The sequence below is a fragment of the Macaca mulatta genome, chromosome 3 (genome assembly GCF_049350105.2).
Source record: "Macaca mulatta isolate MMU2019108-1 chromosome 3, T2T-MMU8v2.0, whole genome shotgun sequence".
Classification (NCBI taxonomy): Eukaryota; Metazoa; Chordata; class Mammalia; order Primates; family Cercopithecidae; genus Macaca; species Macaca mulatta.
Window position 1 is genome coordinate 11,143,987 of NC_133408.1, and position 17,019 is coordinate 11,161,005.

General features: G+C 44.5%; 1 protein-coding gene across 2 annotated transcripts in view; it reads right to left on the bottom strand.

The window, feature by feature from the left end:
• Nucleotides 1–149: 149 nt before the first annotated feature.
• DOP1B (DOP1 leucine zipper like protein B) overlaps nucleotides 150–17,019 on the bottom strand; it is a 123,159-nt gene continuing 106,289 nt past the window's right edge. For both annotated transcript variants that reach the window (XM_015132917.3, XM_077995786.1), the window contains exons 27-37: nucleotides 16,010–16,154; nucleotides 15,329–15,408; nucleotides 14,397–14,506; nucleotides 14,126–14,272; nucleotides 12,150–12,211; nucleotides 11,198–11,326; nucleotides 5,718–5,854; nucleotides 5,048–5,103; nucleotides 4,653–4,814; nucleotides 2,238–2,367; nucleotides 150–1,111 (exon numbers count right to left, since the gene is read on the bottom strand). In XM_015132917.3, the coding sequence (XP_014988403.3) occupies nucleotides 860–1,111; nucleotides 2,238–2,367; nucleotides 4,653–4,814; nucleotides 5,048–5,103; nucleotides 5,718–5,854; nucleotides 11,198–11,326; nucleotides 12,150–12,211; nucleotides 14,126–14,272; nucleotides 14,397–14,506; nucleotides 15,329–15,408; nucleotides 16,010–16,154 (1,410 nt within the window). In that variant the 3' untranslated portion in view covers nucleotides 150–859. The remainder of the gene's footprint in view (nucleotides 1,112–2,237; nucleotides 2,368–4,652; nucleotides 4,815–5,047; nucleotides 5,104–5,717; nucleotides 5,855–11,197; nucleotides 11,327–12,149; nucleotides 12,212–14,125; nucleotides 14,273–14,396; nucleotides 14,507–15,328; nucleotides 15,409–16,009; nucleotides 16,155–17,019) is intronic.

The window sequence follows — 17,019 nt, forward strand, 5'->3', positions numbered from 1 at the left end:
ATGTGTGAGGGTTGAATTCATTGGGGTTATCTTTGAATACATTGAGGTTACCTTACCTCTGCTGAATGGGTGAGGGGCAATTATTGTCCTTGGAAAACAATGTATTTTAGTTTTAAAATGGAGTACCAAAATAAGCACTTCAAAGGACATTTGTGTGAAAGATTAAAAATAACATTCTTTTAATAAGTTTAAATTTTAGAGAAATATACTAAGACCCATATAACTGCTTCAACAAAGAAAACAACTTCTTCATTATCTTTATACTTCACATTACAAATTTTGTGCTACTGTTAGATGATATATTAATTTTATTTTCATTACATAAATTGAGGAAGAAATGCAGAATCAGATTCAAATATATTACAAGGCATTAAGGGAGGTGTGTCCTGTTTGTTGCTGAATAGCAAATTGGCTGAAATCTACTTTCTTTCTTTTTTTTTTTTTTTTTTTGAGATGGTCTCATTCTGTCACCCAGCTGGAGTGCTGCAGTGGCGTGATCTCAGCTCACTGCAGCCTCCACCTCCTGGAATCAAGCAATTCTGTGCCTCAGCCTCCCAAGCAGCTGGGATTACAGGCACCGCCACCACACCCAACTAATTTTTGTATTTTTAGTAGAGACAGGGTCTCACCATGTTGGTCAGGCTGGTCTCGAACTCCTGACCTCATGTGATCTGCCTGCCTTGGCCTCCCAAAGTGCTGAGATTACAGGTGTAAGCCACCGCACCTAGCCTGAAATCTACTTTCAAAATGGAAATAGGCTTGTTTAAAAGCGCTATCCTGCCTTCTTTCTTCTTTAGAATATAACTTGGTTTTCAGTAAAGTACCAATACATGGATTAAACATATTCTCTCTCACGTGGTTAACATTCTGGATGTTCCAGAAAATCATATTCGATGCATTCTTCCAGTTGCTTTAAGACCCTTGAGCTATCTGTGACAGGAAAGTCCAAGAATGGAGCTCCTGGGGTATCAGCAGGCAGCTGTCTTTGGGTTTTAAATGCACAGTTTAGAGTCATGAAGAATGGCATCAACTGCCTGATGCTGGAAACAGAATGTTGGCGCAGAAGCGGGAACTCAGTCTTCATGGTGATCTCATCAGAGCTACTGATTTCCTGCAGAAGAAACAAACCCATAGCAATGATACGGTTTTACTGAGGGCTTTAGATGGCTGGGAAGCACATGCATGTGGCAAAACCTAAGAAATAAGGTCCTTTTTTTTTTTTTTTGAGACAGAGTCTTGCTCTGTCGCCCAGGCTGGAGTGCAGCAGCGTGATCTCGGCTCACTGCAACCTCTGCCTCCAGGGTTCAAGCAATTCTCCTGCTTCAGCTTCCTGAGTAGCTGGGATTACAGGTACCCGTCACCATGCCCAGCTAATTTTTGTATTTTTGTAAAGATGGAGTTTCACCATGTTCGCCAGGTTGGTCTCGAACTCCTGACCTCTGGTGATCTGCCCACCTTGGCCTCCCAAAGTGCTGGGATTACCAGCCTCGTGAATATAATTTTTAAAAATAAAAGCAGGCTGGGCACAGTGGCTGTCACCTGTAATCCCAGCACTTCAGGAGGCTGAGGCAGGCGGATCACCTGAGGTCAGGAGTTCGAGACCACCCTGACCAATATGGTGAAAACCTGTCTCTACTAAAAACACAAAAATTAGCCCCAAGTGTGGTGGCACGTGCCTGTAGTTCCAACTACTCGGGAAGCTGAGGTGTGAGAATTGCTAGAACCTGGGAGGTGGAGGTTGCAGTGAACTGAGATCTCCCCACTGCACTCCAGTCTGGGCAACAGAGTGAGACTTTGTCTCAAAAAAAAAAAAAAACAAAAAAAACAAAAAAACAAACCCCAAAACAAAAAAACAAAAATTAGCCAGACATGGTGGCATGTGCCTGTAGTTCCAGCTATTCCAGAGGCTGACAGGAGAATCGCTTGAAACCAGGAGGCTGAGGTTGCAGTGACCTGAGATTGCGCCACTGCACTCCAGCCTGGGCAACAGAGTGAGATTCCATCTCAAAACAAAACAAAACAAAAACGAAATTAGCCAGGTGTGGTGGCACATTCCTGTAATCCCAGCTACTCAGGAAGCTGAAGCAGGAGCACCACTTGAACCTGGGAGGTGGAGGTTGCAGTAAGCCAAGCCCACACCATTGCACTCCAACCTGGGTGGCCGAGTGAAACTCTGCCTCAAAAAAAAAAAAAAAAAAGAAAGAAAAGAAAAGAAGAGAGAAAAGAAAAGCACTTACCCCAAACTTTAATTTTAGAAGTTCTAGAATCTTGACAGTGTGGGGTTTGCATTCTTGGTGATTCTCCTCTATATCCGACAGGAAGGCAGGGTCCTCTGTGTCCACTTCTGGAATAAATGCCCACCTATAACTGCGGGGAACAAACAGAAGGTCAGGACTGCTGGTAAGAGCCCTTCAATGTCATTAAAATTAGTTTTACTAAGATATCATCCACATACTGTATCTATTTAATATGGACAACTCAATGCCTTTTATTATATTCATAGAGTTACATGTCTATTATCACAATCAATTTTAGAGTATTTCATTACCCCAAAAAGAAATCCTGCCCCGCTCAGCCATCACCACCCCAACCCCCTATGCCCTTGAGACCTAGGCACCCGCTAATCCACACTCTGTCTCATCATGGACATTCCATATGAGCAGAATCACACACTATGTGTTCCCTTGTTTCGGCTTTCACTTAGCATCATATTTTCCAGGTTCATCCAGGTTCCAGCGTGTCTCAGTTCTTCAATTCTTTTCACTGCTGAACCGTATTCCACAGAATGGGTATGTCACGTTATCTATCTGTTCATCAGCTGACGGCCGTTTGGGTTTTCTCCACTTTTTGCCTATTATAAATAACGCTGCTATGCACATTCGCATATATCAGAACCCAGTTTTGTTTTTTTTTTGAGACAGAGTCTCGCTCTGTTGCCCAGGCTGGAGTGCAGTGGTGCAATCTTGGCTCACTGCAACCTCTGCCTCCCAGGTTCAGGCAATTCTCTGCCTCAGCCTCCTAAAGTGCTGGGATTACAGGCGTGAGCCACTGCGCCCAGCCTCCACTTTTTTTTGTTTGTTTGTTTTTTGAGACGGAGTTTCGCTCTTTCTCCCAAACTGGAGTGCAGTTGTACGATCTTGGTTCACCACAACCTCTGCCTTCGGTTTCAAGCAGTTCTCCTGCCTCAGCCTCCCGAGTAGCTGGGATTACAGGCGTACGACCCCACGCCTGGCTAATTTTGTATTTTTAGTAGAGATGAGGTTTCTCCATATTGGTCGGGCTGTTCTCAAACTCCCGACCTCAGGTGATCTACCCGCCTTGGCCTCCCAAAGTGCTGGGATTACAGGCATAAGCCACCGTGCCCGGCCTAATTTTTGTATTTTTAGTGGAGACAGGGTTTCACCAGGTTGGCCAGGATGGTCTTGAACTCCTGGCCTCAAGTGATCCACCCACCTTGGCTTCCCAAAGTACTGGGATTACAGGCATGAGCCACTGTACCCGGCCTAATTTTTGTGTTTCTAGTAGAGACAGGGTTTTGCCATATTGGTCAGGCTGGTCTCAAACTCCCAACCTCTCAGGTGATCCACCTGCCTCAGCCTCCTAAAGTGCTAGTATTACAGGTGTGAGACACCACATCTGGCCCGAACCTGCTTTTTAAAAACTAAAAGACTTCCTTTTGTGGAACAGCTTTAGGTTCACAGCCAAATGGAGCAGAAAGTACAGTTCCCGTATATCCCATCCCTACACACATACAAGCCTGCCGTATTATTGACATCCTGCACCACAGCGGTACATTTGTTAAAACTGAAGAACCTCTACTGATTCACCATTATCCCCCCAAGTCCAGAGTTTACATCAGGGTTCACTCTTGGTGGTGTACATTGTATGGGTTTGGAGAAACGGACAATGACATGGATCTACCATTATAGCTCCGTATGCAATAATTTCACTGCCCTAAAAACCCTCTGTGCTTCACCCATCCATCCCTGCCTCCCTCTCCCCAACCCCTGGTGACCACTGATTCTTTTTACTGTCTCCACAGTTTTGCCTTTTCCAGAATGTCACATGGTTGGAATCATACAGTGTGTAGCCTTTTCAGTCTGGCTTCTTTCACTTAGCAATGTGCATTTAAGAGAACCCACTTTTTAACCACAAACATTTCTATATGCTTACTCTCTTTGTGGGGGTAGGAGAGAGAGAAATAGCCTCTGGGGCTGGTCATGAAATTAAACAAATGAGCAGCTGTGCTAAGCCTGCAGGAAACATAAGCCTAAGGGGCAAAGTGAATCGGAGATGGCAGGCTCCAAATAAAGGCATTCTTATCTAACTAAACAGACAAAAAGGTCTACACAAAGGCGGTGAGGACCACCAGTGGGTAAGCCCTGTTTTATAAGCATTCAGTAGCAAAAACCACACACACACACACACACACACCATAGAAACACATTCATAAACACTCCTATGAGCCAAATTCGCAGAGCCACAGATGTTGCAAGTAATCTGAAACTCGGTGTTCCGAGCTGGCTCAGCTGTCACTAGAAACCCAGATGGTGGTTTCCCATAAACTGTACATGAAAAGCAAGTGAAAGTGCTTAAAAGGAAAAAACAAAATCTCCTGCTTCAAAAAGGACACATGATCCTATCTGACTTACATTTGAAATAATGGCATCTTGTCAGGTGGAAAAGAAAGCGCTGTGTCCAAGAATTTGCAAGCTGATAAATACAAGATGAGTTCACTCTGGGGTATCTCCCCCACTGAGTGTCCATTTGCATCCGGGACTGAACCTTTCGTTCTGTTTACTTTGTTGTTGCTTCTGTAAATTTGCAAAGAAACGCTTGTTATAAATTCATTCAGAGCTGTTATAGTCCATTCACCTATGACATGTCCCTCAGAATAATTTTCCTTTTAAGAAATGTTTGGAATAGCTGGTCCTTTCACAAGTACTTCAAGAAAACAGCATTTAACATTAGATAACCATACATCTAAAGTAATGTCCTTTAATCGTGACCATCTTTTCCTCTTGTGCACAGATCTTGTACTGCTTACCTCAATGACTCATCTTCGTCTTTTAGATCTTCTTCAAGCTGTGTGAATGTCTGAATCTGAAAACAAAAAAAGCATTCAAGTTACTATCTGAGAGAGACTAAACCTACCCAAATTTTTTTTTTTTACTTATTTATTTAAAAAAATCGATTAATTTATGAATGAATGAATAAGATGGGGTCTTACTCTGTCACCCAGTCTGGAGCACAATGGTACAATCATGGCTCACTGCAGCCTCAACCTTCTGCAGATGTAACTTCCCACCATGCCTAACTAATTTTCCTATTTTTTTGTAGACAAGGAGTTTCATCATGTTGCCCAGGTTAGTCTTGAACTCCTGGGCTCAAGTGATCCATCCACCTTGGCATCCCAAAGTGCTGGGATTATAGGCATAAGCTACCACGCCCAGCCCAAATTTATAGTATATAAAAAAACTAGTAAATATTATCCAATGGTACAAGTTAGTTGGAATTACTGACAGGGTGAGAGATCAAATATGATCATAGGGTAAAATATTCTCTATTTAACCAAGAGCTAACCATGTGCTACCAACCTGATTAAAAATAACTTTTAGATAAAATGGGATATATATGAAATAGTATGTTATATGCTACTGAAAAAGCATTTTAGAAAGCTCCAACCTTGTTTTCAAGCTTACAATACTTGTACTCACCAATTCAGAGACCATTATTGGCCACAATGAAGTCAAATGCTGAGGAGATATTCTTAGCAGCAAAACTCTGAAAAAAAGAAACATCTGAGCAGCAACTGTGGATGTCTGTCCGACTCTGAGATTGTCTGTCAGGCGTTCTAAGGAGAGAAGATTTTAGAGACGTCACACAAATATGCAGTTTAAGGTTTCTTATCAGACAAAGAAAAATAAAATTGTGACTGTTCTGACATTCTGGTAAGAACCCAGTGTAAGGAATGAGTGTTACAGGCCAGGCTCAGTGGCTCGCGCCTGTAATCCCAGCACTTTGGGAGGCCGAGGCAGGCAGATAACAAGGTAAGGAGATCGAGACCAGCCTGGCCAATATGGTGAAACCCCGTCTCTACTAAAAATACAAAAATTAGTTGGGCGTGGTGGTGGGTGCCTGTAGTCCCAGCTACTTGAGAGGGTGAGGCAGAAGAATCGCTTTAACCTGGGAGATAGAGGTTGCAGTGAGCCAAGATCACACCACTGCACTCCAGCCGGGGTGACAGAGTGAGACTCCATTTCAAAAAAAAAAAAGAATGTTGGTGATGCTTTTGTGCAACTAGTCTACCCCAGCCCTCGTCTTTGTGAAATACAGCAGTTCATGGCTCTTGCCAAACCTCAAAGGAAATGATTCCCATGGGCTGTCCCCCTGCCACAGCTGAGTAGAAAGACATGAACATCTGTCACCAGAAATCCACTGGATGACCAACGGCCACTTAAAATGTTCTTTTAAGAATATGAATGAGGAGACACAGAAACCAAGCAGCCCATGGTGAGGGATGGATTTACACAATCATATGGACTGGCTGGCAGACAACACCGTATTTTGGGGGTGGTAGGTGGGAAGTGGAGCAAGTAAATATAATAGATTTATTCAGCAAGGTTTAAACTTGATGGCCATGACAAAAACTTTAATTCCTATGGAGGGAAATGTGTTTCAAATAACTCTCTAGTCCCTAACACTTCCCTGCGTCTCCCCTGAAATGGTTGTTTGTAGAATGAGACTTTTTTTTTTCTCTCATAGCTTAAGGTTTCCTAGGAATGTAACAAATTGCTACAGCAAACAGCTAAATGGTAGGCATGCTAGTTGTAGTACATTAGAACAGTATCAGTTGTAGTACATTAGAACATTAGTATATTAGTAATAAACTTTTCTTTCTTTTTCTTTTTTTGAGATGGAGTCTCACTGTGTTGCCCAGGCTACAGGGCAGGGGAGCAGTCTCCGTTCACTGCAACCTCCGCCTCCTGGGTTCAAGCAATTATCCTGCCTCAGCATCCAGAGTAGTTGGGATTACAGGTGTCTGCCACTACGCTCGGCTAATTTTTTGTATTTTTAGTAGAGACAGGGTTTCACCATGTTGGCCAGGCTGGTCTTGAACTCCTGACCTCAGATAATCCACCTGACTTGGACTCCCAAAGTGCTGGGATTACAGGTGTGAGCTGCCATGCTCAGTCAGTTTTTTTTTTTTTTCTTCTTTTTCCTTTTTTTTTTTGTTTTTTTTTGAGAGAGAATCTTGCTTTGTCACTCATGCTGGAGCACAGTGGTGCGATCTCAGCTCACTGCAGCCCCTGCCTCCTGGGTTCAAACGATTCTCATGCCTCAGCCTCCCGAGTAGCTGGGATTATAGGCACCTGCCACTATACCCAGCTAATTTTTGGTATTTTCAGTAGAGATGGGGTTTCACCATGTTGGCCACGCTGGTCTCGAACTCCTGACCTCAGATGATCTGCCCTCCTTGGCTTCCCAAAGTGCTGGGATTACAGACGTGAGCCACTGTGCCTGGCTTTGACCTTTCTTTTTTGTGGTAAGAGCACCTAAAATCTACTCTCTTGGCAAATTCCCAGTACATATGCAGCGTTATTAATGACAGTCCTCATGTTGTACATGCCTTCTCTAGACTTACTGATCCTACATAATTGCACCTTCGTACCCTTTCACCTACACCTTCCCAGCCGCCGAAGATGTGAGACTGCTGTCACTCTGAGCCGAGATGTACAGAGCTGCTCAGCTCCCACCCGTGCACCATCTCCTCCTCTGCTACTTGATGGTGCGACAGCGTCCAGGGAAAAGGACCCCAAACGGTATTCCAGGAGAGAAGCGTTAGAAATTCTCCACTCCTGCTTCTCTTTTTTTTTTTTTTTTTGAGATGGAGTCTCCCTCACTCTGTCACCCAGGCTGGAGTGCAGTGGCATGATCTCGGTTCATTGCAACCTCCACCTCCAGGGTACAAGCAATTCTCCTGCCTCAGCCTCCCGAGTAGCTGGGATTACAGGTACCTGCCACCATGCTTGGCTAATTTCTTGTATTTTTAGTAGAGATGGGGTTTCACCACGTTGGCCAGGCTGGTCTTGAACTCCTGACCTCAAGTGATCTGCCCACCTCGGCCTCCCAAGGTGCTGGGATTACAGGCCACTGTGCCCAGCCTCCTGCCTCTTTTAACTGGGCCCAGACTATTTACTATGGGACATGTCTTGGGAGCTTCTGGATGCATCTACCTCTCTGAGGCAGATGTGGGTATCATCCCTCCACAGGGCATCTCCAGGCAAGTTCAGTGTCCTCCAGCTCTGCCAGAGGACACTCTGAGTGCCATCAACCCAGGACTCAGAGGGGCTGGGCCTACCAACGGACGTCCTGGGGACAACAACATGTAGGAAAGTGCTCTGTAAACTGTCAGTTCATCAAAAATGAAAATGGGGCAAAAGGCTTATTTTTTAAAAAACATGTAGTATTTCTAGAAATATAGCACTTGAGCTATCCAAAATGAAGCGTATTTATTTAGAAATTCTTCTTTCCCTGCCAGGCACAGTGGCTCACGCCTGTAATCCCAGCACTTTGGGAGGCCAAGGCAGGTGGATCACTTGAAGTCAGGAGTTCGAGACCAGCCTGGCCATCATGGTGAAACCCCATCTCTACTAAAAATACAAAAATAAGCTGGGCATGGCAGCAGGTGCCTGTCATCCCAGCTACTGGGAGGCTGAGGCAGGAGAATCACTAGAACCTAGGAAGCGGAAGTTGCAGTGAGACAAGATTGTGCCACTGCACTCCAGCCTAGGCAACGGAGTCAGACTCTGTTCCCCCACCCCCCAAAAAAAAAAATTTCTCTTTCTCAAGAGCTCAAAACCTACCTCTGTTTTAGGTCAGCATTCTGCTGACTTTATTATATATATGAATATACAATATAAGCAAGTATATTATATGTTATATAGTATAATATTTAATATTACTATTTAGTTATTAGTTATTACAATCATGTCAATATAATACAAATATAATAATTACATGTTATAATGTCATATAATTATATAACATATTAATATATTATGTAAAACATGTTATATATGCATGTTATATATATATGGTGCGATATATATGTATATTCTATTATATTGCCCTTGCTTGCTCCCTCTCAGAGAAATAATTTCTCAGAATTGCTGGGTGTTTAAACTGTACCATGGTCAAATTCTCCACACCCCTGTTTGAGAATGACTGTTGTCTATCTTTTTATTTTTTTGGTTCTAGCTTCTATACACCTAATGCTGTCTCCTTAGCTATCTGGGCCTCCTCCCAAATTTGAGAGGAGTGTGAGATGGGGTAGAAAGAAGGAACAGGGCTGGGTGCAGTGGCTCATGCCTACAATCCCAGCACTTTGGGAGGCCAAGGTGGGTGGATCACCTGAGATGAGGAGTTTGAGACCAGCCTGGCCAACATGGTAAAACCCCGTCTCTACTAAAAAAAAAAACCACAAAAATTAGCCGGGCATGGTGGTGGGTGTCTGTGATCCCAACTACCTGGGAGGCTGAGGCAGGAGAATCACTTGAACCTGGGAGGCGGAGGTTGCAATGAGCCAAGATTGCGCCACTGCACTCCAGCCTGGGTGACAGAGGGAGACCCTGGCTCAAAACGAAAACAAAAACAAAACAGAATGTCAACTTTGCCACCTGAACATTCTATGAGAAGAAAAAAAAAAAAAAACAAAAAAAACCCCTGACAATCACGTATGATACGATGATGTTGGCAATAATAATAACAATTTATTATTATTATTATTTTTGTGTGATGGATTCTCTCTCTGTCGCCCAGGCTGGAGTGCAGTGGCATGATCTCGGCTCAGTGCAACCTCTGCCTACCGGGTTCAAGTGATTCTCCTGCTTCAGCCTCCCCAGTAGCTGGGATTACAGGTGTGAGTCACCACACCAGGCTAATTTTTGTATTTTTAGTAGAGACGGGGTTTCACCACACTAGGCAGGCTGATGTCAAATTCCTGACCTCAAGTGATCCACCCGCCTTGGCCTCTGAAAGTGCTGGGATTACAGGTAGGTATGAACCACTGTGCCCAGCCAGCAATAAATTATTTTTGATGCAGTCAAAGAATATAATGGGCATGAAGAAAAAAAATTGTTAAGGAAAAATTAGATCCTTCTCCAATATCTTGCCCCTTCCCTGGCCTCAACTGAAGGTGCGATTAAGGGAGTACTATAAACACCAAGTATCTTGACTGCAGGAGGACTCTAGCAAGAGATAGTGCTGAGGAAGTATTATTCCTATACTGTAGTCAGGCTTTTAAAAACTAATACAAATTAATAACACTGTAATTGATTTTATTAAGTATTTATTTAGAGACAGAGTTTTGCTCTTGTTGCCCAGGCTGGAGTGCAGTGGCGCAATCTTGGCTCACTGCAACCTTGGTCTCCTAGGTTCAAGTGATTCTCCTGCCTCAGCCTCCCAGGTAGCTGCAATTACAGGTGTAATTGCAAGTAGCTCCCAAGTAGCTGCAAATACAGGCACCACGCCTGGCTAATTTTGTATTTTTAGTAGAGACGGGGTTTCACTATGTTGGTCAGGCTGGTCTCGAATTCCTGACCTCAAGTCATCCACCCACCTGAGCCTCCCAAAGTGCTAGGACTACAGGCATGAACCACTGTACCTGGCTTATAATTGATTTTAAAATAAAGTTTCAGATTTACCAATATACTTCTGAAGTTCTATAACTCTGCAGAATACTTGTTTTAACACGTGGTAATCATGCCAAAGCACGCAGTAGACCCCTCTAGTACTTAATCATCTCAGCCCCTCATGGGTCTATCTGTATGTGGCGGGGTGAGGGCAGGTCACCTGTTGCTGTGGTTTGAATGTTTGTCCTGTCCAAAATGCATGCTGAAATTTTATTGTAAATGTAGTATTACTGGGAAGTGCGGCCTTTAAGAGGTGATTAGGCCACATCATGGATGGGATTGGTACTGTAATAAAAGGGCAGGTCAGCCCCGTCTTGCTCTTTTGCCTTTCCACCTTCTGCCATGGGATGTCGCAGCAAGAAGGCTCTTGCCAGATGCCAGCCCTGAATATAGGACTTCTCAGCCTCCAGAACTGTGAGGCAATAAATTTCTGTTTTTATAAATTCCCCAGTCTCAGGTATTCTGTTATAGCAGCATAAAACAGACTAAGACAGCTGTCTTACCTTGTATCAGTGGAAGGTAAAGGTGGTATTGATCAAGTTCTCCACTGAAGACAGCAAAAGCCTGGCGTTTTAACAGCATGGCTTTCTGTTCAAAACTTGAGAATAGTTTCAAAGAACTGCTCTGCATGTCTAGAATAAATACAGCAAATATGTTTTACTTAGTGAGAAAACCACAATTGGAGGTAAGTGATGGGAAATTCATACTAGCGTAATTCTGTATTCCCTGGTGAAAAATAATGATCTTTATTAAGTAAGGACATGAGATTATTGTTCCCATGTATATTTAAAAAAATACTTATTTCTCTTTTTATTTCTTATTTGAGACAGGATCTCATTGCCCAGGCTGGAGTGCAGTGGTGGGATCAGCTCATTGCAGCCTTGACCTCCTGGGTTGAAGTGATCTTCCTGCCTCAGTCTCCCAAGTAGCTGGGACTACAGGTGTGTGCCACCATGCCCGGTTTTTTGTAGAGATGGGGTTTCACTATGTTGTCCAGGCTGATCTTGAACCCCTGGGCTCAAATGATCTGCCCACCTCAGCCACTCAAAGTGCTGGGATTACAGGCGTGAGCCACTGTGCCCAGCCAATACTTATTTCTTTAATGATACTTAATGATAGTGCATGAGAAGGGATCTGAGGTGTACAAAAGTCCTCCCAGTAAATTATGGAAATTACTTTCAGCACAAACGTTCAGATGTGAAGCTAGATGCTTTCAGCAGTATTTCTCCACTAAAAACTATGAAAAAGGTTGTCACAGCATTCTTGTCAATAAATTGCAACTGGAAAAGACTCATTTATTTAGTTCTGCCATATTATGAACATCGCATTACAGTCTTTGTGGCTCAGACAGCACCATAAAAGTATGAGTAGGGTTCGGAAAGACATGATAAACGCTGGTTCTATTGGTATTGATCCTATCAAGTGTGAGTTATGCAAAAGTAACACAGAACTTACTCATTAAATCCTTAAACATTGTTTTCTCATGAGTCAAAAGATGGTCAATAATGGACTTCCAACTGGATATTAAAGAAAGCAAAATCAATTAAATTTGCAGTGGATGATAGTTTGATTCAAAACATTAAAAAAACAACATACCCTCTTAAGATATATTAAAAACTGCTTTCTGTGCCAGGTGCAGTGGTTCACGCCTATAATCCCAGCACTTTGGGAGGCCGAGGTGGGTGGATCACCTGAGGTTGGGAGTTCGAGACCAGCCTGAGCAACATGGAGAAACCCCATCGCTACTAAAAATACAAAAGTAGCAGGGCGTGGTGGCACATGCCTGTAATCCCAGCTATTCGGGAGGCTGAGGCAGGAGAATCGCTTGAGCCTGGGAGGTGGAGGTTGCGGTGAGCCGAGATTGTGCCACTGCACTCTAGCCTGGGCAACAAGAGCGAAACTCCATCCCAAAAACAAACAAACAAACTGCTTTCTGAAAAGAAGTTAGTGATAGAAATAAATAGTTTACATATAAAAGAAAGCTACACTAAAGCTTTTCATTTATAACCCTAACATAGGGAATGAATAATGACTTTTTCCAGTTTACCACAAAGAAACAGATTGACAAGGCACTCTGGCTTTTTCAAGGGTTATTCTTAAATATGTTCATACAGGATGATATTCACCCAGTTGTGTTGATGAAAAGAGTGGGGCAGTGAAGACAAATACCACCCTTAGCTCTTCTTTCCAAATGGGCTACCCCAGCAGAGCAACAAGATCACATGGAGGGAGGCCACAGGGCCACCAGCAGCCCTCTGGGGGTGGCCATGCTTTCATGCCATACAAAAAGGTTCCCAATCTCTACCCTCTATTGCTGAGCCTTCCTGTCATTAATAAAGGAGTAGCTTTCTTTCTGGTTATTTTCAGACAGGGCCCAGGGTCTTGTGCTGTCGCCCAGGCTGGAGTGCAGTGGCACAATCACAGCCTACTGCAGCCTCAATCTCCTGGGCTCAAGTGATCCTCCTGCCTCAGGCTTCCATGTAGCTGGGACCACAGGCATATGCCAGCATGCCTGGCTAATTTTTTTTTGATTTTTTTTTTTTTTTTTGGTAGAGATGGGGTTTCACTTTGTTGCCCAGGCTGGTCTCCAACTCCTGGGCTCAAGCAATCCTCCTGCCTACGCCTCCCCAAATGTTGGATTACAAGTATGAGCCACCACGCCCAGTCCTGAGTGATTTTCTTGATCTCAGGAAAAGGCCCAGGAGCACATCTTGCATCTGAGTCTCAGTGGATCTCTGCCTGGCTACTCGCTGAACTTGTGGAGTATTCAGCCGAGAAGTGGGGTAAAGACACCCCCAGGGTCACCCAGTGGGCTCTATCATCTTAACACTGGCCAATTACTTTGTGATTACAAGACAAAGCAGTATTAGACAGAACAAGTATCACTGGAACCCCAGGTTATGCTGCTTATTTATTTGAGACGGAGTTTTACTCTTGTTACCCAGGCTGGAGTGCAATGGTGGGATCTTGACTCACTGCAAACTTCACCTCCCAGGTTCAAGCAATTCTCATACCTCAGCCTCCCGAGTAGCTGGGACTACAGGCGTGCGCTGTCATGCCTGGCTAATTTTTGAATTTTTTAGTAGAGACAGGGTTTTGCCATGTTGGCCAGGCTGGTCTCGAACTCCTGGGCTCAGGTGATCCACCCACCTTAGCCTCCCAAAATGCTGGGATTGTAGGTGTGAGCCACCATGCCCAGCCAAGAAATAACATGCTCTCTGAATTAAGTGAAATTCTTCTTTGTACTTTAAAAGACTTAATCCCTTTCCCGTGAACACATGGTCAACATGTGAGCCTGTGACAGGGACGTCCTGTTATCTGGGGTGACGCTATGGCTCTGCTTCTATTTCAGGAATGAGAATTATGTAAACCAAAACACTGTTTCCACCTGAGGATCCAGAGCACATTGTTATCAGGACAGCATCTCTTACTGAACACAAGAAGTATCCATCTGAAAGAAAGCAGGGTCGAGAAACAGTTCCAGGACCTCCTTCCGCCAGGCTCGTTTGGTGTAGGCATAGCCACTCAGAGAGCTCAGCAGCTGAGCGCTAGCCCGGAAGCTGGGAGCATTGTAGGCACTGAGTGGGAGTGGGAAGAAAGAAGGGTCAAGGTCAAGGACTGTGCAAGGAAAACCACTTGATTCATTTCTCAAGACATATTTTTCTGCATATGGGTGGGAAGAAATGGCGACGATGACGTTACCTGTGGTTGCGTAAGTATGGAAAAACATAGTAAAGCAGACGGGAGATTAACGGCACAGCTTTCTCCTTCTCGTCACTTCGATAAACCATGTCCAGGAGGGAAGCCAGTACCTAAAAGAACAAGACCCTAAGAAAACAGAAACTGGCTGGGCGTGGTGGCTCACACCTGTAATCCCAGCACTTTGGGAGGCTGAGGTGGGTGGATCACTTGAGGTTGGGAGTTTGAGACCAGGCCGGCCAACATGGTGAAACCTCATCTCTACTAAAAATACAAAAATTAGCCAGGTCCTGTAATCCCAGCTACTCAGGAGGCTGAGGCAGGAGAACTGCTTGAACCCAGGAGGCAGAGGTTGCAGTGAGCCGAGATCACGCCACTGCACTCTAGCCTGAGTGCAGACTCCAGAGCGAGACTCCATCTCAAAAAAAGAAAACAGAAAGAAAAAAAAAAAAAAAAAGAAATCAGAAACCCTTGGAAGCAAGCGACAATAAGAAGTGCAGTCATGGCCGGGTGTGGTGGCTCACGCCTGTAATCCCAGAACTTTGGGAGTCCAAGGTGGGTGGATCACGAGGTCAGGAGATTGAGACCATCCTGGCCAACACAGTGAAACCCCATCTCTACTAAAATACAAAAAATTAGCTGGGCGTGGTGGCGGGCACCTGTAGTCCCAGCTACTCAGGAGGCTGAGGCAGGGGAATCACTTGAACCCGGGAGGCGGAGGTTGCAGTGAGCCGAGATTGCGCCACTGCCCTCCAGCCTGGCAACAGAGCAAGACTCTCCACGGTGCAGCTTGAGGCCAATGCTGCCTGATGGACAAGCTCACCTGGGAGGGTGCAGCCCATGCTCACTGGCACTCGAGAATGAACAAATGTCTTTGCAACAACTTGTGACGGCACTTACTTCCATAAAGGATGACAGGTCAGGTGTGTATTTACCTCTGCCAGGAGGGAGAGGGCTTGCACGCTGTACACGGAAGGGGCGGATGAAGACACCATTGCTGAAGCTGCAGCAGCATCTGTGAACAGAAAGAGGCATTTGTGTGTTAACTATGATGGATGGGTCACCATTTACTGTCCCCAAAAGCACTGCATGAATGTGAGCCATCAGCTCCCACCTTTCACACCAATTGTGTCCATATGACTCAGGTACTCCTCTCTGTTAACATTCAACATTCATTTATTTATTTATTTATTTATTTTTTATTTTTTATTTTATTTTTATTTTTTGAGAAGAGTCTCACCCTGTCGCCCAGGTTGGAGTGCAGTGGTGTGATTTCAGCTCACTGCAGCCTCCACCTCCCAGGTTTAAGCAATTCTCCTGCCTCATCTTTCCGAATAACTGGGACTACAGGCATGTGCCACCATGCCTGGCTAATTTTTGTATTTTTAGTAGAGATGGGGTTTTGCCATGTTGGCCAGGCTGGTCTCAAACTCCTGGCCTCAAGCGATCCTCCCGCTTTGGTCTCCCAAAGTGCTGGGATTACAGGAGTGAGCCACGGCATCCAGCTTATCTTAAATACTTTCTTTTTGTGGTGAGAACACTCAAGATGTCTCTTAAGGAAAAGCTAGAACCACCCGCTGACCAGAAGCACCATCCGCTGACCCGTCTCCACCTACCATACAGGTCCTCCTCAGCATCAGATTCTTCTAGAGAGGCCTGAGGTTGGGCCTTCACTTCCAGATTTCTGCTTAGCCAGCTGGTTTGCTCCAAGGAAGAGCCGGCAATGTTCCCCACAGCTTCTAGGATTTTCTGAGTGATTTCCTGAGAATAATCAGGAGGACGGGGAAAGGAAGTTAAATAAGGAAAAGAATGTTAAGTGCCTAAAACAGCACTGTCCAATAGAAATAAAATGCAGGCAACTGTGAGCATGTATGTAACATTAAGCTTTCTAGGAGCCACATTAAAGGTAAAAATAAACAGTTAAATTAATAATATAGGCTGGGTGTGGTGGCTCATGTCTGTAATCCCAGCACTTTGGGAGGCTGAGGCTGAGGCAGGGGGATCACTTGAGGTCAGGAGTTCGAGACCATCCTGGCCAACATGGTGAAACCCGGAGTCTACTAAAAAAAAATACAAAAATTAGCTGGGCGCGATGCCACATGCCTGCAGTCCCACCTACTCGGGAGGCTTAGACAAGAGAATTGCTTGATCCCGGGAAGCGGAGGCTGCAGTGAGCCAAGATCATGCCATTGCACTCCAGCCTGGATGACAGAGTGAGACTCTGTTTCAAAAAAAAAAAAAATTAATAATATATTTTATTTAACCCAATATATACAAAATATTATCAACATGCACTCAATATAAAAATTATTAATAGGCTGGGCATGGTGGCTCATGCCTATAATCCCAGCACTTTGGGAGGCTGAGGTGGGCGGATCACCTGAGGTCAGGCGTTTGAGACCAGCCTGACCAACATGGTGAAACCCTGTCTCTAGCAAAAATACAAAATTAGGTGGGTGTGGTGGTGTATGCCTGTAATCCCAACTACTTTGGAGGCTGAGGCAGGAGAATTGCTTGAACCTGGGAGGTGGAGGTTGCAGTGAGCCTAGATCGTGCCATTGCATTCCAGCCTGGGCAACAGGAGCAAAACTTTGTCTCAAAAAGAAAAAACAAAAACAAAAACAAA